Source organism: Eriocheir sinensis, chromosome 7, assembly GCF_024679095.1.
Source record: "Eriocheir sinensis breed Jianghai 21 chromosome 7, ASM2467909v1, whole genome shotgun sequence".
Lineage (NCBI taxonomy): Eukaryota > Metazoa > Arthropoda > Malacostraca > Decapoda > Varunidae > Eriocheir > Eriocheir sinensis.
Window position 1 is genome coordinate 17388610 of NC_066515.1, and position 22634 is coordinate 17411243.

At 46.5% G+C, this 22634-nt stretch overlaps 2 protein-coding genes across 7 annotated transcripts; both read right to left on the minus strand.

The window, feature by feature from the left end:
* Nucleotides 1–65: 65 nt before the first annotated feature.
* On the minus strand, nt 66–6814 carry LOC126993713 (transient receptor potential channel pyrexia-like). 3 transcript variants are annotated; one of them, XM_050852905.1, is made up of 6 exons: nt 6407–6814; nt 5282–5357; nt 4165–4747; nt 3943–4065; nt 2458–3811; nt 66–2221 (listed from the first exon to the last, which is right to left on the minus strand). In XM_050852905.1, exons 2-6 carry the CDS (start codon nt 5286–5288, stop codon nt 575–577), a joined length of 3714 nt encoding a protein of 1237 aa, XP_050708862.1. In that variant the 5' UTR covers nt 5289–5357; nt 6407–6814; the 3' UTR covers nt 66–574. The 3 variants fall into 3 exon arrangements, with proteins under 3 accessions (XP_050708862.1, XP_050708853.1, XP_050708857.1); XM_050852896.1 differs by lacking the exon at nt 5282–5357 and having other exon boundaries at nt 6407–6811; XM_050852900.1 differs by lacking the exon at nt 5282–5357 and having other exon boundaries at nt 2458–3799; nt 6407–6808.
* Nucleotides 6815–7519: 705 nt separating this feature from the next.
* Nucleotides 7520–20604, minus strand: LOC126993736 (forkhead box protein N4-like). 4 transcript variants are annotated; one of them, XM_050852918.1, is made up of 10 exons: nt 20434–20604; nt 16674–17298; nt 14123–14427; nt 13856–14008; nt 13636–13739; nt 13123–13254; nt 12666–12811; nt 12107–12370; nt 11359–11575; nt 7520–10432 (listed from the first exon to the last, which is right to left on the minus strand). In XM_050852918.1, exons 2-10 carry the CDS (start codon nt 17169–17171, stop codon nt 10419–10421), a joined length of 1833 nt encoding a protein of 610 aa, XP_050708875.1. In that variant the 5' UTR covers nt 17172–17298; nt 20434–20604; the 3' UTR covers nt 7520–10418. The 4 variants fall into 4 exon arrangements, with proteins under 4 accessions (XP_050708875.1, XP_050708871.1, XP_050708879.1 ...); XM_050852914.1 differs by having other exon boundaries at nt 7520–11575; nt 20434–20601; XM_050852922.1 differs by lacking the exon at nt 20434–20604 and adding an exon at nt 20229–20383 and having other exon boundaries at nt 7520–11575.
* Between the last annotated feature and the right edge of the window lie 2030 nt (nt 20605–22634).

Consider the following 22634-nt stretch of genomic DNA (forward strand, 5'->3'; position numbering starts at 1 on the left):
GACCCTTATTAGACTTATTACGTACGTTTTTTAGGTCTGTAATAATGGGCCGTACAATAATAATCCATAATATATATCTTTATTATACATAATTTTTTTCTCTTTAGCTTTTAAATTAGCAAAATAATAAACCACCTGACCTTGCGTCCCGGGGAAGAGGGCACAAAGGAAGGGTGAGAGCGCAACAAACTCGCTGTCTTGGTTGTGCCAGAATACTGGGCGCGAGAGGATCCAGACATAATAGAGTTAATATACTGATCCGTTATTAGCCAAATGAAGCTCAGCATGTGAAGAAGAGGGTCCTGCTACCAACAGTGCATCGCTCATTCTCTGGTAAACTGAGACAAATAATTAACCCTGATGCCCATCCTTTGCGACGCCGTGATCTCTGTTCAAAGCGCCGCCAATCATCACGGACTGCATGGTTGGATGGGTTTACTCGCTACCACAATGACTGCTTGATCAGCTACACCACAAATTACAGTATTCTGCTATGCATACACCACCTACATATGATGTCCTTGAACAACCAGAGGCTGGAGGAAGAGTATACAAGTGCATCCGCCAGCCACTCCTAGTGCATGGAGGGCGGGGTGCTGCGGGGCGAGACATTCGGCGTGTTGGGGCAGGAGACGTACACACTGGGGTCCCCCACCTCCTGCTTCTCCCCCACCGTCATGTCCTCCATGCACTGCCCTATGTGAGCCACTTCCTCCGTCAGAGCCGCCAGCGCCTCCTTCAGGTAGACGGTGTCGCTGCGCCTCTCGTCCACGTCCCACACCAGCAGGTCAAGGCCAAAGCGCAGGGCTTCAACGCTGCGCTGCACGTCCCCCTCAGTGCTGGAGTACTGCGCCGTCTTGCTCAGTGTGCGGAAGTTGGCGAAGGCGTTTCTGCGACGCGAGATGTGGTCACGGGCGCGAGCGGTGTGGATGATCACCTCCACCAACTCCTGTGGCAGGCCCGTGTCCCGTAGCGTCTTGGGCGTGAGGATGAGCGTCCAGCCGTAAAGGCATGGGAAGAGAAGGACTCTCTGGTGCAGTAGGTGCAGGACGCCCCTTGGTACTGCCCACGCGATCCACTTGGAGAACATAAAGGCCTCGAAGTGGGCCACCAGCTGGGTCTGGCGCACCAGCCGGTCCAGTCCTACGGATTTAAGGAGTCCCTGGATGTCCGACACGGCCAGGCCCACCAGTAGGTTCATAAGTATGATGGTGACGAAAATGAGGAACACACCGAAGATGATGTACGAGGTGGTGGGGTACATAATGGTCTCGTCAAAAAACCACTCGTCGTACTCGATTTCGCCCGTCATCATGACCAGCGTCTTGAGTAGCCTGAGGCCAGTCATCCTGAAGGGCTCGTGGTTGGGAAACAGCACGCCGAAGCTCAGCGAGAAGGCGTTGATCAGGCAGATGTAAGCGAACAGGAATTTGCCGAAGTTCTTTGTGACTTGGGCAAACATTTGAACGTAGAGGCCGAACGCCGGGAACCTTCCAATGATAAAGAGCAGCTCCACCCAGCTGAGGAGGATGACCACGGCCGCCAGGTGGTGCTCCCATTCCTCGGTGTCGTGGCGCACGTACGACGTGATGGTGATGGTCATGGTGAAGACGATGATGGGCCAGACGAACACGTTGTCCCACGAGAGATAGGCCCGTGGCGCGTTCATGATCTGGAACACTTCCTTCACCGCCAGCACACTCACGCCGGCCCAGATGAAGTACAATACGTACATGAGAACGGACTCGTATATCAACCCACACCTCTCCCTCTTGGACGCCATATCCGACTCCCCTGTGACAGTGCGTGTCCCGTGAGTGGTGACATCAGGCCCTGAGAGATGTGGAGTAAACCCAGGCGACGCTAGCACTGTTCTGGCGGGCGGCTGGGTGTGGTCTGAAGTTTTCGGAGTGCGAGTCGGAAGTGGGGATAACTGGAAGGGAGCGTATATGGCATCCTGGGAAGTGGAGTTGAGGTGATAGCAGGAGAAGGCCGGGAACACCACCATGATGTAGATGGTGAGCAGAGCCACCAGCAGGGCGTAGAAGATTAGGTTAAAGACAAAGAATGAACGAACCCTCAGCCACTTGAGGAAGAGGAGCGTCTCACACAAGGGGTGCTTCAGGAGCGGCTTCTGTCCCTCCTTGATGAAGCAGGACAACATGCGACACTCCTGTCCGTGAGCCTCGCCCGGCACCAGCACCCGGAAGTCTAACTGAACCTGTAACACATCGGAAACAAGACAGGATTTCAGCCCTCATATACCTGGAAACTTTGGAGCCTCCTCCCCTCATGAAGCCACTCTATATATACATATGAAAGACAGACAGATAAAAAAAAAAAAAAAATGGAGGTTAGCAGACAGACAAATAGGTAAAGATTGAGAGGTTAGCAGAAAGACAGACAGGGAAACAGATTAAGACTAGGAGGTTAGCAGACAGACAGAGGAACACCCACCTGAGCGTCCTTGTCGAAGTGGTCGTGGTCGGTGAAGGAGATGGAGGCGTCGAGGCTCTCTTGGATGTCAGCGAGGACGGCTGGCGTGCGGCGCAGGATGAGGTTGAGGGCTGACACGCCACCCTGAGTACACGCGGTGACGTCGCCGCCGTGGTCGAGGAAGAGTCGGACGCAGTAAGAGGAGTCGTTCAGCGCCGCCATGTGGAGTGGTGTGTGGCCGGACTGATCTGCGGCGTTGGTATCAGCCCCGGCCACCAACAGCAGCCGCAGACACTCATAGGACCGAGACCCCTTGAAGATGCCGCTGTGCAGGGGCGTCTTGCGGTCCCGGTCGCGGGCGTTGGGGTCTGCCCCGAAGCTGAGCAGCAGCTGCACCGTGTCGGAGCTCTGAGCCTTGGCCGCCAGGTGCAGGGGCGTCTGTCCCCGCAGGTTCTCCTGGTTGGGGTTGGCGCCAGCCTTCAACAGCTGGTTAGCCACGCTACAGTAACCTTCCTGGGCGGCTATGTGCAGTGGCGTCATCTTTGAGTTGCCCCTCGAGGCCCTGACGTCTGCCCCGGCTTGCAATAGGATGCCCACCACATCGGAGAGTCCCTCGCTTACGGCGATGTGTAGCGGCGTCTCGCTGTACATCAGTGTCGGGTTCACGGTGGCTTCAGAGTCTATCAACAGCTGTACGCAGTCCGGCGAGGCGGCTCGCACCGCCTGGTGGAGGGCAGTCTCCCCACTTGTGTTCAGGCCAGCATCTACATTGGCCCCGGCTGCCACCAGCAGCCGCACGGCCTCCACACACCCGCTGCGGGCCGCCAACATCAGTGGCGTGAACTCTTCGTTGCCGTCCCACTCCCAGGGGCCCCCAACTTTGGCACCACCCTCCAGCAGCACCTTCAGCATCTCCTCGGAACCCCTCTCGGCCGCCAGGTGAAGGGCAGTGAACCCCGAGTTGTCCTTCGCGTCTGCGTTGGCCTCGGCCTTCAAGAGCATCTGCACCAGGTCTGTGGCGCCTTGCAGGCACGCCCACAGCAAACACACGTCCAGTCGCACCTGCTTATTGCTCTCCCGTGCCAACGCCACTGCCTCCGTGACCTTGTTGGCCTCCAGCAGGTTGAGCACTAACAGCGGCTCCTTCTTGGCAGTGAGGCATGATCTGAGGGCATTCATACGATGCTCCAGCACGCGCTGGTTGCTCCAGCTCGAGCTGGCTTCCAGTAGCCGCTCCTCTAGGTTCCCGTTTTTTTCGATGTTGTCCTGGCTGGTCTCCGAGGAAGGGCTGATGCCCCGGTCGGACTGCCACAGCTTGCGGCGGCGGGTGGTGAGGGCGCCCAGCCGCCGCCGGGACTTCCGGCTGCGGAAAAGACTTTGTGGCAGGCTCAGTACTGCAGCAGAGGAACAGACGGCGGGGGGGTTGGGCAGGAATGTAGACAACATCTGATAGTAAGGAACACACACACATGACACACACACACACACACACACACACACACTTACTGCAGCTTGTGGAAGGCGTTGTCAGTCTCCTCGCAGATGTTGTCGAGGTGTCGCCCCAGTGGTCGCCCCTCGTCGTCGGCCTCGTCCACGGTGACGTAGGAGTGCTGGGTGTTCTGGGAGGAACTGTGGGAGGATTGTATCATCGTTACAGAATCGGGGCTGTTGACTCGAATGTGGCCGTTAAGGATGATGTCACAGCTCAGCGTGGCCCCCCTGACTCACCTTCTCTGGCGTGCCTGGATCCATTGCTTGATGCGGAAGCTGCGGGAGCGACGTGCGGGCCGCGAGTAGCAATCACTGTACACCCGTGGTCGAATGGGAGCGTGCTGGGCCTGATGGGCGGGGGACCATGACATCTGTGGCCCTACACCCTGGTGGCCCCGCATCCCGAACCTTCCGTTGCCAACGCCGCCAGGCACGGCAGGGCTCACACGTCCGGGGCTGTGCCTGGGAGAGTTGTCGTAACACCGCCATCTGCCGAAGGGTGTGGTGGCGCGAGGGGCAGAGCGTGTGGCGGTCAGGGGGCGACGGAGCGCCGCCAGGAGGGCCTGGGAAGTTATCTGGGAGTGACTCTGGGTGGAGGGCGTCGAGGAGGGGCGGCGGGAAGGCTGGTAAGGGGGTGTTGGTGTGTGGCCGTGGTCAGGGGGCGATGGGGTTTGGCGTCCGGGGGCTGGGGGCGTCCGGGAGAGGTGTGTCCTGTTGCAGGCGATGTAGGCGGAGTCTCGGGGGGTAGAGAGGGAGATGTAGCTGGGGAGGTCGGTGCAGGAATGGGAGTAGCGTGCCTCATGCCCCGATAGCTCCACATCTGTCGAGACAAGCACAGCCCCATTACTTCATCGCCCATTACCGGCCCGTGACAGGCTTTCAACCCGGTTGTTGACGCCGCTGCTTCATCAACACTTGCTTGCTTGCTTTACATTTCACTTTACATATCTCACTCTACCTCGGTTAAATGCGCCTCAGCCAATGAAATCTTGTTTTTGTTTACACAGTGGATGAAGATTTTTAGAAGGTAACGTTGATGAGGTTTTGGTAATAAGAGCGTAGAAGGACTCGTATCAATGATGATAAGTTGGAAAAATTCAGATTTAGTAAACGTAGAAACAAGAATTGGTTCACAAATAGAGTGGTGGATGAACCTAGAAATTACGTGATGTGTCAATACGATAGATACCTTCAAGGAGAAAATAAACAAATTAATTGAACGGGGTACCTATAGGATGTGAGACACCACACTGCATCAAATGAAACATTACAATACCATGTCAATAACTTATGAAACATCTCACGAATCGAATTAGTGCAACATAAATCCCTTTATAAACTCTACATCACTCACTCTTCATTCGCCAGAAGCTTTGTCTACCACTAATAAACAAGACCACTTCCTCCCCTACGCAGCATCTTGACGGAATCTGCAAAAAAAAGAAATCAGGGCGCGCAAGAAACCACCTTTTGGGTCTTGTCTGAGATATGATTATTGACGAGTCTGGTTACAAGGTCCTACTTGGCGAGGCTTTACGACGTAACTATGACAAAGAATTGAATGCATACTAAAAAACGAGACGAGCAGTTTACGATCACGGAGTGGAGCATAACAGGGCGAGGTTGGCGAATGGACGAGGTGAAGGAAGGTTGTGTAAACTGTTTATCTCGAAGCAGCCAGACCATCCCCCGACCCCTACCTGCACCCTCCCATTTTTTCGTATCGTTTCCTGCCCCTACTCTCTCTCTCTCTCTCTCTCTCTCTCTCTCTCTCTCTCTCTCTCTCTCTCTCTCTCTCTCTCACACACACACACACACACTAATGCTGAAGAACAGGGAAGCGGTATGCAAGTTGGCACGTGCATCAAGTGTTTGTTTCACGACGGGGAAGCGATGCCTGAGGGGCGCGTTGGGGACATAAGGGGCGTAAGGTGGAGGGGGCGGGAGGGGGGGAAAGCAAAGCAAGCAAAGGTAATAGAGGTGATGGAGGGGGTCTGGGGAACGCTATCACCTTCCTCCCTCTTCCCTCGTCGCCATATTTACCCTTCCCGGGAAATCAGTGCACCTCCTCCACCTGGCCGAGGGTTTTCAGTGGTTACGTAAACGGTGTAATGTTGGTTCGGGGTCGCTGCCAAGCATCGAACACACCGCGCAGCAATGATCGTGAAGAGTGACTTTATATATTATTGGTCCTGATCGAAGTGCAGTTATCAGTATGCTTTCAGACGACTTTCTTCGGTAACAACCAATTAGTAAGGAGAGAAGTCGAGCAGCACCTTAGTAATACCTCAGCACCCCTACAAAGGATGTTGGATACTTACATTTCACGTTCCTAGGCCACTTATCAGATTAGAAATAATGATGATTAATTAATTAGGAGACTGGTCGGCACAGCTCTCTTATTCAAGTCACTATTGCATATCATGGTTCACTAGAATCCATGGCGACTAGTGGGAATTAAGCAAACAGGAAGACTTACCTGAGTGGTGGTGGGCGGGGGAGTTGCTGCCCCCGTGCATGCCCCGCGGCCGCAGTGCCACGCCCCCGGCCCCCGCCTCACGCGATACGCGCAGCGCTCTGGGCATGGCCACTAGTTCCTTCGGGCGTACACGCTTTGTAGTCCTGGAATTGTGTGAATCCAAACCACTGCACAGTATGAGTGACGGGAAGCACGTAATTTACTCTTGCACAATGGAATGCCTTAGAACTCCTTCCCGTGTGCGAACGGACCGCTGCGTGGGAGTGTGCTTGTTTTGGGCAGGACGAGGCGGGCGCTGTTCGTGAGGCGGTGCAACACGCCGCCAGCCACGCCCCGACTGCCCGCTGGTGGATAGGCAGCGTACCACCACTCAGCAGCGGGGGCGGGGCACGCAAGAATGGAAATCCCACGCAACAACAAAAGGAAACACACACACACACACACTATTTTAAAATGTCTAACCTAGGAAGGTGAAACTATATAATTATAGTATATATAGTTCTTGTGGTTGATGTTCCCCGAGGCAGGCCTCTAACCCTGCAGCATACGCAGGAGCAAAAGTGAGGATGCTACCGTAGGCTCCCTGCAGCTGCCTACAAGGTATGAGCGCGCCCTGAGCAGTGGATCAGTGCGGTGACTTTCCCTCCGATAAAAAAGGTCAGGGTGGGAACAATCTGGAGATTCCTTGGCCAAACGAACACAAGGGAAAAATTTATCTGGAGGCGGCTTTCTTGCCACCAGTCTTACGTCACCGACTCTACACACACGCGATCGCCAGTCCAGCACGTGATCAGACCATGGTAGATGACACCTTCACACTCTCGGCCATTTCTTTTCCCCCTCCTGACAAGGAGCAGTTACTATTTACTGTTTATAAAGGATGGAGGAGGGGGGTGAGATCCCAGCTACGCCAAGAGATCGGTTAGTTGAGACTATGACTAGCTCTCTTGGTGTTGCCGCAGCTCAGGTGGTTTTGAGAATAACAGACTATAAGGGACTATAAGAGACTTATCCCTAACTAAAACACATCTTAAGATTACAGTTCATAAGCATTGTACATTACTGGATGGTTCAAACTTATCACTATTGAGTGTTTCAGAGGAAAACAATATGGAGCTTTTTTTATTTTAATTACATTTCATACAAAAATCTATGAATAATACAATATTTACAGCCAAGATCATTCTGGGCCAGTGTTTCTGCTGGGTTACTTGGCGCTCGTGGTGTAGGAGCACTTTTGTAGCAGAAATTAAAAGAATGGAAGTATTATGTACAAAAGGCAACATACAAAAGTATAAAAAAGCTAAATTTGCTTTGCTTATAATTAGGAAGATTTCATGTTAATAGCATCTATAATGATTACTTCTACTCAGATTACATTTTTTTATTCAACATTTATGATCTAATGGAGATCTGATTCCTAATTCTTATGATTTACATGTTGCACATACAAGAATTAGTCAAAACAATGAACGACTAGCACTTTATGGAGAGACTGCGTGCTGGAGTGGACACTTGCACCAGATCTCATTATAAGCTCCTAATGGGGGAAGGAAATGAAAGAAGTATCAAACCATTAGTGGAAGAAGGAACAATTCATGGGCTACGGCCTGAGGGAGGACTACAGGCCATCACCGAAACTAATTTGACCTCTGAATAACTTAATACCCCAGAGAACAGTCAAGGGTGTGGGCTTTCTCTTATATTGAGGTGGGTGCGGGTGGAAATGATCATAATCCAAAAACCTAGATTCTCAACTGTATGAGTGAGATGGTGTGAATTCCTGTTCTGAAGAGTAGTGTCCCCTTAATTTCCCTAAAGAAGGATTGCTGTATAAAAGAACAGAGAACTATATTGGGAAGAGCCTGTGTGCCACAGTTAGGTGAGAAGTGACAAGATTTATGGACAGCAACATCCTCTTCCCCAACATCCTGTGGATCCTGAACCACCGTCTTGGTGACAAGTGTTGGCAGCACATCACAGTGGTGTGAATGACAGGCTCAACTGCCAACACCTGCATAGTGAACACCCACACTCATTGACCCACACACATTCTAACAACCAACAGAGTGACAAAAGTTTGTACATAAAATGTTCAATGCATTACCATCCTATCCCCAGCTTACCATTACATGGGGTGGGGAGACATGATGAAGCATGTCTTTGGTGGAAAAGTAACGAGAGGTTTTACATTTCCCTTATACATGATTGTGCAGGCCAGTCTCCTTGGCCATTATGTTTCAAGCACTCAAGAAACCTTCCTGTGCAGATGAAAGCACACAGCTGGGAGGCAAGAGGGTAAGCAGTGGGTTCTTTGCTTGTGAAGAATTTCTTCATTTAAAACCCATTGGAACTTTTTTGTACTTGTGTAGCCTATGTAAGAAAGACGAACAGAACTGAATGACCAGTGATTTTAAATGAAAATGAACAAAAACATGGACCCAAAATTAATAAAAATGGCAGTGAAGTACTCAAAGTCTGAGCACTTGAAAGTAACTCTGTTCTCCGTCAGTAAAATGATAAAACCTTTATTTTCTGTCATGAAGGTCATTCACTGGGCCTGACAGGTGGAGCAAATACCACATGACGAACGATGCCATGCACACCACAGGTGACGGCTCCAGGTGAACCCCATACTCTGGCCCCTCCCAGTGAGTGCTTGGAGCATGCTGGCTCTGGCAGCGAGGGGAGTCCCTCACTGCCATGGAATGTTGGCGCCTGAATCTCAGCAGTGCTACATTCAGCAAAGCTGATAAACAATTTTTAAAATCTTGCAAGAGCAATTATACACTGCAATTTGGAATTTAATGAAAAGTATACTATAATGATTTTGTATTCTAATTCAGTTTATATAGCTGCATAATTTCATAAATATTTTTTGTGTATTACCAACCGAAGTCCATCATTACCTCATTCCTATGATTATCTTAAAATCATGAGATTAAAAGAAATGATATTTTAGCCTTAAATAAAAATCCATGTGTTATATTGTGAAACAAAACTTTGTGAAGTAACAAAAGATTAGGGTGATTCTCATTCACAAGCTTGCAAGCCACAACAAAGGAACAATTACATGTTTGTGGGGATCCACAGTCACTCTCAGCACACAAACAAGGCTAACAAGTAAATAAACAGGGCCCAACCAGACCATTACTCATGCCACTAATGATGGGATTCCCGTTTTCCTTACTCCTGGCCCTCTTAACTTGTAATTACACAATACAGAATGGCTAAAGCCACACAAACAAATTCTAAAGTTAAAACATCTACAACTCCTGGAAACCTGACACCTGAACAACTGTTCCTCACCTTGGCTGTCAGAAGACTAGACAAAGAGGTTGAAAGTAATTTCTCACCTGGATAATTGTGGAAACAGGTTGACATAGCATTAGTGACCCATTTTAGCAAAAATAGACTGCCTTGTAGTAAAACTTGAACTTGTAGCTTAAACATCTTGTTTCAGGCCACCTCCTGAGGAGACCTTGTACAAGATTAATTTACAGGAAGTAGTCTCATTCATTACTTTGATAAGTAAAACAGTAGGAAATTCAACTGGTGAAAATAGCCTAAATTTTAAGATGAAACTTTCAATTGATATAGAAAGAGTAAGGGCTTGCCAGAGCATAGAAACTGCCCAAGTTGTATCTCTGATCTTGCATGAGAGCAATAAGATGAATCCACTGATTCCTTCATCACTAAATATACATATTACATAGGACATTTACATCAGAGAGAGACTGCAAACTGCACTGTACTCCCACAAAACACACGTGAGTTGTACATCTTGAATTGTAATAGCACAAGAGTAACACCTCATCCTAACCATTTGCAAACTCAAAACAGAATTCTGGATCCATAAATATTAAATACAAAAGTCTATGCTGCACACGTACAGACCTTGCTGGTCCTACTTCCTCTAACAAACAAAAAGTGACCAAATAATATCACAAGACTGTGCGAGTCATAAAAAGTCCTCCATCATAAATACTAACCAAATTCAACCACTGCATAATCAAGCTTGATTCACTGAAAAAAATTAAAAGTATATATATAAATCCATATGGTTTGAGGAAGGAAGATAATGAATGGGAGAAATAATCAGAATACATGAGCTCCTGCTATCGTACTATTACACTCTCTCAGGTACATAAGTTACCCCGGTCTCAGTAAAAGGATTATCACAGGACTCAGACAATGTTTCAGTTGCACAAAGTTACAACACCACATTCATCAGCTGAGGCTTGCCATAATGTTTTGCACCTTCTTACATGCCACAGTAAAGGGCACATTAAACACCTTCTACTTAACAACCTATGATTATTAGTTATCACAATTTATATACAGTTAATTAGATAAAGGTACAAATATTTTGGAATACTAGGTTGGGATTTGCACTATAAGGAAGAAATGAATGAAGGTAGAGTATTTTAATACTTTTCTGTAAAACTCAAACATTCTAGAGAAAACTGCCTAGTGGAGCACCACCCTTGAGAGAATCTTTACTGCCTTGATAACCTTCAAATTTACATCTGAATACTTAGGCCAGTGGAATGCTGCCTAAATAGATAGGACCACTCAGATACATGAAACAAATATGACCATTTTCATAAGGCATGACAAAACCATAATTGGAAGATTTTATGCATAATGGCATTTTCTCTTCCGGACAATCCTATTGCCAGGGAAGCAACCATTCAGCACCGGCTAATCCTAACTTCAGGACAGACAGACATGTTCATCTCCACCAGAATTATTGTACTTCCTGAACGTTGGCAACCAGCTACACACACTACAGCAACGTGACGCACACTACTCACGCCAGACCCGGCCACCACACACACAAAGGACACCCGAGCACACATTTGCTCCTTGCAGGGATGCACACGGACTCTGTTCCACACGGAAGGGAGGGAGAGACAGGGGACAGCATCAACCTCACTATGACAGCTTACCGTTGGTCAGCACAAGTCTGTTGAGGGTGTGCTGCTGGTGAGGGGATGAGATCGTGGGTGTGTACATGTAGTTGGCACGCACAGTGGCTGACCTGAGAGGAGTGACGCCTGGCAGCTTGCGCACCACCAGGCCGCGGGAGGACTGGCTGCCCTGGATGGTGGCTTCCCCCTCGGTCTTGATTTCATTGCCGAGATCATCCACCAGAGCACCATTGGACTGTGGGACAAGGCGTACACTTATTTTCTCTAACCAATTGATGCTCATAGAAAAAAATATCCCATGATGAATATTGAACAACTTGTTTCATGCAATTTCTAAGGATAATTATTTGTTCCGAGCCTCTCTGAGTTAACCAAAAATCATCAAAAAAGTGCAAAGAAAACAGCACACAACAGCAGGCTCCAACTTACATAAAATACTAAGAGATTGCTTCCTAACAAATGTGAGATAATGTGACGGCAATGTGTAAGAAATAAGTTTTTTTATAAGTCTCAATGTTAATGGAAGAATATTGATAGAATGACATATTACATCGATGGCAGTTGTGGTGGTGAAGAAAAATGAAAGCTGGGGTGGTGTTGGTGGTAACAGTGGTTAAGGTCAATGTGATAAATGAAGTTGGTGTTTGAAGGAGGTGAAGTCACAAAGTTTACCTTCAGGCTAAACTCTGTTATGCCTAAGTGAGCCTAGAAGTATGTCTGGAGAAAATAACTTAGGTTCATTATGGAAGAAGTCAGAGGAGTTTACCTGCAGACTGATTTCTGTCATGCTCGAGTCTGGAAGAATGTCTGGAAGAATGAACTCTGGTTCGCTGGAGAGGGGGCTTGTGTTGCGCTTGAGGGTATGGGTGGTGTAGGTGGTGCGGGTGGTGGGGTGGGGGGAGGCCAGGGTGGTGCGGCCGTTCTGCACCGTTTGTCTGATATGTTGTTGGTGCTGCTGGCTTGACACCACTGTGGAGGTTCCCCGCTGGCTGGAGGTGACGATGGTTGGGGAGGTGAGGGGGTTCAGAATCTGCAAAAAATAAATCAAATAAATAACGTAAATCCTTTCTGTGGCATAATGTACAAAACACCCTCAACATATGTAGCATCCAGAGAAGGGCCGTAAGGGACAAAGCCATTTTACTCTAGTTTACACTGGGAAAGTCAGGCTACAAATCCTAGGAAGAACAAGATGTAAGTTGCCAGGGAAAAGCGACCCTCGGTACAGCAAATACAAGGTCGCCTCTCCATTGCAACTTAAACAAAACACGTTCCTCGTAAACGTTGCAACACCTCATCAGCTGCTGGAGCTTGCCAACACCCACCTTGACTGTGCCCACGGTGGTAGTTGCTGGCGCATCAATACTCAGGGGGTCCACCTCTTCATCCTCGTCCTCGTCTTCGCTGCACGACAACACACACCCATTGGACTCAAACTTCATTTCTCCTCGCTCTAAGGCTTCCAGCACTTCTGTTGAGGAAGACTTGCTTAAACTCCCTCCAGTCTCAGAACAGTAATCATAATAGTTCATATAGTTGGTTCAATTTTTGTGTTTTAACAGTAAAGGAAGCAACTCAAGGGCAAAAATTGATTAACAAGAAAGCCTGCTGAATAAAGACGAAAAAGACTGCTAATAGAAATAAAAAAGCCTGCTCACAAAAAAATAAAATAAATTAGTAAATAAATAAAAATAAATAATCCCATGAAAATATTTCCATAAATCACCTGGCTTAGCATGTCAACTCTTTCTTTCTACTTTCCATTTCAATGCCACAACCTACCAGGATACTGCATTGCATCCTTGATCCCCTGCAGGTCCTTTTTACTCCACTTCTGCACCTCTTCATCCATCTTGTGTGCCTTGGCTGGGTTCAGTGCCCACAAACATCCCTTACGCTGGTTGCTTCCTGCCACTGTAAGCAAGAAGTAACATGGTAATAACACTACTCACATATTTTGGTAGACTCCTAATTAGAAAGCCAAGTTATTCAAATTAAATGTGACAGTAAACAAAGTAAAATAAGAATAAAAGATAGTGAATAAATATAGCAATTGTTCCTTTCACCTTCCTACTGATTAACATAAGTTTTTAAGCATTGTATTGGTATTTATTAAGTCATGTGGCTAGTTTTGCATATTAAATCTACTTTTAGGAAAAGTTCGTTAGAATGCCTTGAGCACGTCAAAAAAGACAAATCAGCCACATTTGTTACTGAAGACTACTACTATATATAAAAAATCAGATATAAGTAGTTAACAATAAATCTTGTACATAAAAAGATAAAAAAACTAACCAACAGGCTTTTCAATCTTTTCAAAGCACTTGTTTAAGCTTAAATTGTGGCGGACAGAGTTCTTCCATCCATTAGGGGCAGTCCGAAAGTATGGGAAGTGCTCACTGAAAAAGAAACATAGGACTCAACTTTACACTTCATTACAATACACTGCCCTAATGCAACAACAACAAACACTATATTCAAGGCTACACCCACATCACTGGGCTAAGACACTCACCACATAAAACTGTATATTTCAGAGACAGGCAAGCTGCCAGTGGTGCTGTTCTTCAGGGCAAGAGCAATGAGGCAGGAGTAGGAATAGGCAGGCTTGGGGAACATTCTCTCCTCGGGCTGAACTTCCTTCCTTGGCTTGCCTGTGCTCTTGTATCTATAAAGGTAATAACCACCCATTAGTTCATCACTCAAGGGGCACTGAAGCACTGCCATAGGATTAAGATGTATGAACATAGGACATAGCTGGACTATGCATCTTGCTTCTTACCTATTGCTTAAAATAGTTTGGGAGGTGGTGGTGCGTGCGGTGATGATGGGTGTCGTGGTGGGTGTTGTGGTAGTGGCGGTGGAGGCGAAGGTTAGCTGCTGAGGCGTGCGCTGCGTTGTTTGTACTACCATCTGGGAGGTGGCCAGGGTGGGTCTGGTCACCACAGAAGGCTGGGAGGGGGACTGGCTGGACTGAACGGACACCAAGGAACTTTGCTGGCGCACACTCTGGCCAGAGGCGGTTTGAGGCCGCACTACAGTAACCTGGGTTGTTATGGGTCCACTCCCGGCCTGGGACTGAGGGGTCTGCCAAAGGAAAAAGATGACTCATCACCTGCCTTACGGGATATGAAGTACTATACTATCAGACACAACAAGCAGTCAAATAATGGGCATTCCATGTGTACACCATTAAAGCAGCACAAATATAGGTGTTGTAAGTTTAATAAAATGCAGGGAAGTGTTAAATTTGAATGACTTTGCTCCCCTTCGAAAAAATATACATACAAGTAGACACACACACGCACAATAAATAAATAAATAAATAAATAAATAAATAAATACAAAAGTAAAAATAATCCAAGGTTAGAGATTTGGGTCTGTAGTAATAGTGGAAGCACGGATGGTATAGAGGTAAAGTCCTTTTTTTGTAGCTCTACTGATCTCTTTGCTAATATATCACAAATTCATACACCAAACCCTCAAGGGCAAAATAAAAAAGCAAGCGTACTAAGATTAATAAAGTAGTGAAAGCATTGAAAAAAAAAAAAAAAAAAAAAAAAAAAAAAAAAAATGCAATAATATGTATCGGTGTAAACCTGCTTTTCCCAAGCAAAACATAACAGGTATGTGACTAAGCAGGTTGGTCACTACAAGTTATAGTTATTCATTGCTCTTGCTTGCTCACACACACAATGCCAGGGTTGTTGATTTTTTTATAAATGAAAATAATTAAATGAATGTAAACCTCAATATTCTCTACATTAATTTCAAACACTTGTTGGAGTATTCTTGTATCATATTCCATTATCATAAGTAATCTGGCTGGCTGTTTGAGCCAGTCCTAAGACTGACCATCCACAGCCAGCCAGCCTCTTGCCAGCACCACACCACAACTCTGTCTAGTTTTTTAACAGTCTAACCAGATCATGTCATGTTTTCGACATGTCCTGACTGAGACTGCACAAAGAAAAATGACAGCAGCTTCAAATGGAAGTATCAGAAAAGACTGGATGATCCATGTATGTATGTGAAGTGATTCTTTGAAGAAGAAGGAGTATAAGTTTCAAATATTTCCTTCCTGCCACTTCCTATAGTTGGTGATTTTTGTCCCTTTTAATAGCTTTTCTTTAGTTCATTTGAGTGTTTGGAGGGGCCCAAGACTACCCACATGCTGTCCTGATGATTGCCTATCGACCCGGACTCCAGCAAAACTCTCTAAAGAGGATCAAGTGAAGTTTGGGAGGGGGGGGATTAGTCAAGCAAGATGGTGGCAATATAAAACAGTTGCCTGCACCACCAATTGGCTGGGACCAACCAAAAGAGTAAAGATGGGGGCATACGGTGTTGCTGAGCATGACCGCAGTGCTCATCTCCGTAACAGTGGCCCTTGAGCCTGTGGTGGGAAGAGCCCATCACCCTGGGACACAGGGTCAGTGTGACATCCAGGTTACCATAATTTACCTTCCCCAGGTTTCCCCAGGTACCCATTAATCGACCAGCCCGAAAGGGAAGATGAACAGCTGGGTGAGCTCCATGCTGACTGCCCAGGTTGGGATTTGAACTCAGGACCACAAATTCGTAGTTAGGCACGCACCACTAGACCATGGAGGCATAAAAGAAAATATCCACAGGGTGAGAAACTTGCTATATAAGGACAGACTTAAGCATCTAATACAGCCAATGTCAACATGATGGGAAAGCAATTAAAACAAGCAAATGAACTGAAGTTGCTAACCCATGGTTGCACTGCACACGTTATATATGTTTTGGCTCATGATTTGGAATTGGTAACATAGAAAAGCATGTGGTTCGCATTGTAAAATACTTTTGAAACTATCACTCTGCCTCAGCAAGATACCATCAAAAAGGCGGTCAACGTCTTGTTCTTGTGACTTGATGGACCATGTGTGGCTGACTGAAGATCTTTATCTGCTCAGGAAAATTTGTGAAGTTGACAGGGAAAACATTGATATCAATTTTAGTGTTTTCTTTGTTTATTTTTCCATTCTATATAGTTGCCCTGCAATAAGATCAAGATTTAGATCAATAAAAAAAAAATAAATAAATAAATAAATAAAAAAAAATCAATGGTTTAAAAAAAAAATATTTGATTTAAATCAAACAACCCTGACAAACACACACACACACACACACACACATTTGTAAAAATATATGAATAAAAGGTCTAACAAATAGCTGAAGTTACAAGGAAGAAAGTAGATAAATATTCAAATCTAACATAGGATTGCCATACATCAATAAAGCAAGGAAACAACCAAACAAGGACACACACACACACACACACACACACACACACACCGAGTATTCACCTGGACAGAAGTGGTGGTGCTGCTGGCGTCCTTGGGCTCAGCCTTGATGTAGAGGGTTGTGGTGGTGGCGGTGCTTGTACTTGAGACTGATGTACTGAGGGGCGTTGATGGCTCTGTGCGCCTTGTACTTTGAGAGGGGAGGGTGTTGGGCAGCACAGCCGACGGGTTCACCATGACGCTATTCTCTAGGTCTAGACTATAGTTGCTCATGGAGGACATGTTCATCCAGGAGTTGACCACGTTCAGCTCCTCGGCGGTGTGGTCCTCGGCAACGTCCATGTCCTCCAGCTTCTCCAGGGGGTCAAAGAGTGGTTCAAAGGACTTGAGGTCGAGCTCTGCCTCGAGTGACGACATGCCGGAGAGGTCAAGGGAGTTGAGATCGGAGGTGGTGATCATGGAGTCCAGACCCTCGCTGAACTCCATGCCACACTTGATGTCGCAGTCAATCATCTCCTGGAGGGTGAGGCCGGGCTCCGTGCTGGGCAGGTAGAGATCCATGGCGGTGGTGGGGGTGGTGGTGGCAGTGGGGTGGTGAGGGTAGTGGTAGTGGTGGTAGTGGTGGTGAGATGGGTGGTGATGATGATGTACTGATGATGTGAGGTGAACAGGAAGATTTACTCTTTATCTGGGGAAGAAAGAGAGGAATGTTAGCCTACACCTATTCTCATACTATTATTAAAAATTCAGGAAAGAAAACATAATATATAACATTCAGTAACTTCGTCTTCATTACCAAAATATATTGATCTCTATTCTACTGGCAGTGGTATGCAAGTTTGACAAAATAAAGTTTCCTCAAATATCTTAAATGGAAAATTACCAATTCTGAATCAATACATGAACTTAAACTCTAAATGAAAAATCAATACCCAGATAGCCAACTATTATGGAATTAATGACTATTACAAAGAGATACTACACAGCCAACCAGTCCCTGAAAGATGTGGTTTTGAGAAAAAGATTCAAAATCGATTTTTCTTCTAAGTAGCAACAATATTTACATTTCTCACAAAGATGGTCATAGAAAGATAAAGCAACAGCTCTCAACATTCCCAACTTGGTGACAAATTGTGGCAAGTATGCAGGAAAATATGAAATGAAATTAATATTGATAAAAATGTCCTTGAAAATGATGGAACATTAGTTTCCAACTCTCAAATTCCTACTTAGTAATTCACAAGTTACATAGTTACACTATTATTTTGGGACAATTACATGAAAATCCTTCACTAAGAGAAGAATGTATATGAGTTGTGTAACAACACTCAAATAATTGAGGAAAAAGGAAGCAAAAAGAAAGACAGAGAAAGAAAGGCAGAAGCCAATAACCCCCCCAAGATAAGAGACAAAGGAGCACATGGTGGGCCAGCAGATGTGGCAGGAAGAGGAGGTTGTATGTGGCTCTGTTCATCCCTCTTGCAACATACTCATAGGAAAACAAAGTATTTCCTACCTACACCTGACACTCATTATCATTATTTTCTTCCCTGTGTCCCATTTAACATCCTTTCCATTCTACCTTTTTTTTTCCCCTCGTTTTGAGAAATACATTATTTAGAAAAAAATATTTTCTACCAACATTAACGGTAATTTCTTTTATGCATTCAATTCCATAATCATTATGAAACTACTTCCAATTATTCATCAAATTCATGAGACAATCACCAGTGAATTTCCTGTAGTTGCAATGATGTGAGAAAGAGAAACCAACAATTCAGTTTACTTTAGTATCCCCAAACAAACAAAGAAATAATTTTGATAAGACAATGATGTGAGAAAGAAAAAACAATTCAGTTTACTTTAGTATCCACAAACAAATAAATAAATTATTTTGATAAGACAATGATGTGAGAAAGAGAAACCAACAATTCAGTTTACTTTAGTATCCCCAAACAAACAAAGAAATGATTTTGATAAGACAAAGATATGAAACAGAACGAGAACTTACAATATTTCCCACAATATGCATGGATTTGCAGTTTAGAACCACAAAACAAAGAATAATAATGGACAAATAAACCCATGAAAGAGTATACATAGCAGTGTTTCGGGCTAGATGAACTAATTCACCAGTTTCATGATATTCCATTTAAGTATTGGTAACAATTCAGTTGATCGAAGAAAAAAAACAAGTGATAATTAAGCCTAGAACACCCACTACACTATCAATTTACATCCCCCAGGGCAAGACACGTGGGAAACGATCGTAGTGGCCGCACCAGGAAGAAAGAAAAAGAAACACACAAGGAAATTTTGAAAACGTAACTGAGGCTAGACCAAACACTATTTCTCCATCATAGCAACTCACATCACATAATAAGTCTGTAGCTCATATAATCACCGTGGATGATAGAGTAATCCACCAGAAACAATCGTCATATGAAAACGAATCATGGAAAACAGGAAACACTTCATCACAGCCACTCGTCAAATAAAATAAATCAGTCTAAGCCTCAAATGAACACTGTGGAAGATAGATAAAGCCACCAGAAACAATGAAAATCTGAAAACGAGTCAAAGAACAGTAGTGACATGGCCAAACACAATTTTTCCGTCATTATACACTTAGACCACCTTGATAAACACACTCGATGACTTTAATTTACCACGTGAGGGATAAACCCCGCTAGTGTATCACCTCAGAACACCAAGAACACACACACACTATCACGTCCGTCCACCTCGCTGCCTGATGCACAAAAAACACACACACAAAAAAAGCGCGCAACACCGGCTTTATCCCGCCCAAACAGGCACCTATACAAGGCAATACAAACACAAAGAAACACTGCAACACAACCAATGGCGAGGGATAGAAACGTTCCTTCTTATCTTTCTGGCGCGCAAGATATGGACGAAGGAGGGAGGAGGAGGAAGGCGAATAAAGGGATAACACGATAAGAAAGCTAAAGGAACGCTGAAACACACTAGATATCTTTGTTATGAGGCTAAATGGCGGTAATTTATCACAGTTATAAGGATGCGAAGGGCGGGAGACACACATACACACGCACACCCTCACCACGGTACTGACGAAGGGAATGTTTGAGAATTAAAAAAGGCACACACATATATCACTAATTTCCTCCTGAAGAAGTGGAGACTGAAATTACTTGACGTTTAAGCGGAGCGATGGACACACGAGAATTTATATGGCTGTAGTGCTCGAATCTCTTCCTCCTGCGGGAATGTCCGACGAAGGGAATAGGTAAGGAAGACACACACACATATATCACTAATTTCCTTCTGACGGTGCGTAGAGCGTGAAATTACTTGATGTTTTAACGGCGCGACGGACACACGAGTTTAAATGGCCAGGGGAAGAGTGCCCGAGAGCCTTCCGAAGACGTGCCTGACGGAGGAACAGGTAAACAGGAAGGTGAAGACAGGTAACTAGTGTCCTCCTGAAGGTGTGGAGATTGAAATTACGTGATGTTTTAGCGGAGCGACGGACACACGAGTTTAAATGGCCAGGGGAGGAGCGCCCGAGCGCCTACAGAGGACGTGCCTGACGAAGGGAAGGGTCGGCGGGCACCCTCACACCCCCGGACACACCTCTGCCACGCCATAGAACATCCTGCAGGGGACGCGGGCGGGCGGTAATCCTCCTGACGGGCACGATGGTTTAAATCCCCGCAGATCGCCGGCACCAGGGGCGGCAGGGAGCTACAAACGTGGAGAGCTTTTAATATCACGTGCAGGAGGTGAAGTACAGGTTTGGTACACGCCCGCAGCCGCCCAGCAGATCCCCGCCACCTACCTCTACGTGTTCCTCATTGATTCCAGGTGTAGGGGTGAGGATGTGCCACTTAACTTAGGGAAATAAACACGCACACGGCACTCCGCTGGCCGAAACATTGGTCCTCGTCGTTCGTTATGACAAAGGCAGACACAAGTTTGAAATCGCCGTCCCTGATTGGTCCCCGGCAGTCACGTGACCCCGGGCTGCGCTGCCACATGTCCGCTGTGTACAGTTACCATGGCAACGCCTCGCCTCCACCAGGGATGCTCTGCATTTATGATGGAATATTCGCTTTAATTTCCCGATCTAAGAAGTCTACCGGGTGTCAGGAGATCAAGGGGTGCCTTATCTATTTTTCTGGGTTGGTCTCGAGCGGCGTTACCTCCGGACATGGCGAGATAATGGCTGACAACACCTCTCCTCTTGTCGGAAGGATGCTCGGTCTTCATGATGGAATATTCGCTTTAATCTCCCAATATAAGGAGTCTGCAGGGTGTCAAGGCGATCAACGTATACATATTTAATTTTCTCGTGTAGGCCTGGCGCGCCATTAACCCGGGCACGATGAAATAGTGATCGATATCATGCACTCCCTCATGGGCCGTGTTCCTCCCCACCTGGGCGTATATTGTTGCTAGGATGGAGTATTTCTACGCCTCGCTGCTGGTTGCGGAGTGAATGGCTCCTGCCGTGGCCGAGGGAAGTCCGCACCCCCCCGGGGATACGTAAAGGGTATTTGTAGCTCCTGAAGACATGGCAATGATATGTAAGCCTTATCGGCGGACAAAAACGCACCAGATAAGGATTTTTTTCACTAGTAAGATGATATGTATTCGTAAACATATGATGACGCAAATATTAGGGTGGATTTTATTCTATTCTGCGCCACAACAGGAAAAATATCCCAAAATAATAGACATAAAAAAGCCATTATTTATATTTCCAGCGTTCTCGTTGTAAGAAAAGGTAGTATTTGGGTGTCTAGGAAGAATAGATGATGGATGAAGAAGATGTATTTGGCCGTGATGACGCAGAATAAGAGAAAAGGAAAACAACCACATGCAGACGGGAGCATAACCTTGAAATCTCAGCCTTGGAGAACATGAATGAGGGTTACGGTCACGTACTGTGGTAAAATTGGAGCAAGTTCCCAGGTCAAGCAAAAATGTAAATACTCATAAAAAAGGTCAACCAGATGAGGAAAACGTACCCATGGGCAATAATATCGGCGAAACATGAATGGGGGAAGGACTGGGCGGGAGGAGGAGGAAGAGGAGAGGCAGGAAGCGACGAGAGGTACAAAGGAAGAAGGAAGAAAAAGGGAAGATTAACCTTAGAAGCATTGAAGGCATACAATGGGCGGCTTGCGGGCAGCGTGGACACCTCCTGCCATAGTGTGGGAAACAGGAGGTCATGGAATACACACACAGGACCATGCGGCTGCCATACCTGTGTGCCATGTGACATTGTTTTGATAGCCCGTCCCCCCTGAGCGGCCACGTGCACACTTGGCAACGCTGTACGTAACTCGGCCGCTGATTGGCTGGCCGGGAAACGTGACATTGAAGGCGGGTTTAAATGTCTATCCTTCCACTAGCGCCAGCCGGGCCTTTCGCCTCCCCTAAAAAACCTTCTCTTTCCAACCTTATTTCCCTAGTAATGAATTAGACTGCACCTATTTTAACCACCCCAACGCGTCCGTCAAACATTTGGCTAGGCGCGAGTGTGGTATTGGGCGGGAAATGAGGGCGGGGTGAGCGAGGAGACGCGGAGTAAGGGAGGCCTTGCTGTCCAATGATGGCCCTTCCCGCTCGCGCCCTTTCAAATATGGCGATCGTGTCCTGGGATAATTTCCCTCCAACACAGAGGCGAACCCACGATTTCCACTTTCCTGGGCCAAACTGCCGGTGCATATCCATTAAAATAGGATACTCAGCCTAAGGGTAATATTTTCCCGTGAATATCCCCGTGGGGCGGTAAATATGCTCTTATGTAGTAGAGAATGGAGAGGGCGAGTCCATTCCGCGGCGGGTGGGGGAAGGTGAGTAAAAGCCGTAGTAACGGTCGAAGTTTGGCGGGTGTTTTAACCGTACGGCCTTACTAAAAAGACCATTAAAAGCCTAACCGTCCCAAGAACCATTTTCAGATATCAGCACAGGCCTCTGTTGCTAGCGGGGAGGTGTCATGGAAGCGAGGGGAGGCAGCTACGCCGTATCCTG

Excerpts from the sequence above, each read along its gene's own strand:
- LOC126993713 (XM_050852896.1), bottom strand. The coding sequence starts at position 6,512 with ATGCCCAGAGCGCTGCGCGTATCGCGTGAGGCGGGGGCCGGGGGCGTG. Across the intron at positions 4,748-6,406 it reads CCCCGCCCACCACCACTCAG|ATGTGGAGCTATCGGGGCAT; the intron begins GTAAGTCTTCCT and ends TTGTCTCGACAG. Across the intron at positions 3,812-3,942 it reads AACGCCTTCCACAAGCTGCA|TCTTTTCCGCAGCCGGAAGT; the intron begins GTAAGTGTGTGT and ends CCTGCCACAAAG.
- LOC126993736 (XM_050852918.1), bottom strand. The coding sequence starts at position 17,171 with ATGGATCTCTACCTGCCCAGCACGGAGCCCGGCCTCACCCTCCAGGAG. Across the intron at positions 14,428-16,673 it reads GCACCACCACTTCTGTCCAG|ACCCCTCAGTCCCAGGCCGG; the intron begins GTGAATACTCGG and ends TTCCTTTGGCAG. Across the intron at positions 13,255-13,635 it reads AAAGATTGAAAAGCCTGTTG|TGGCAGGAAGCAACCAGCGT; the intron begins GTTAGTTTTTTT and ends TCTTGCTTACAG.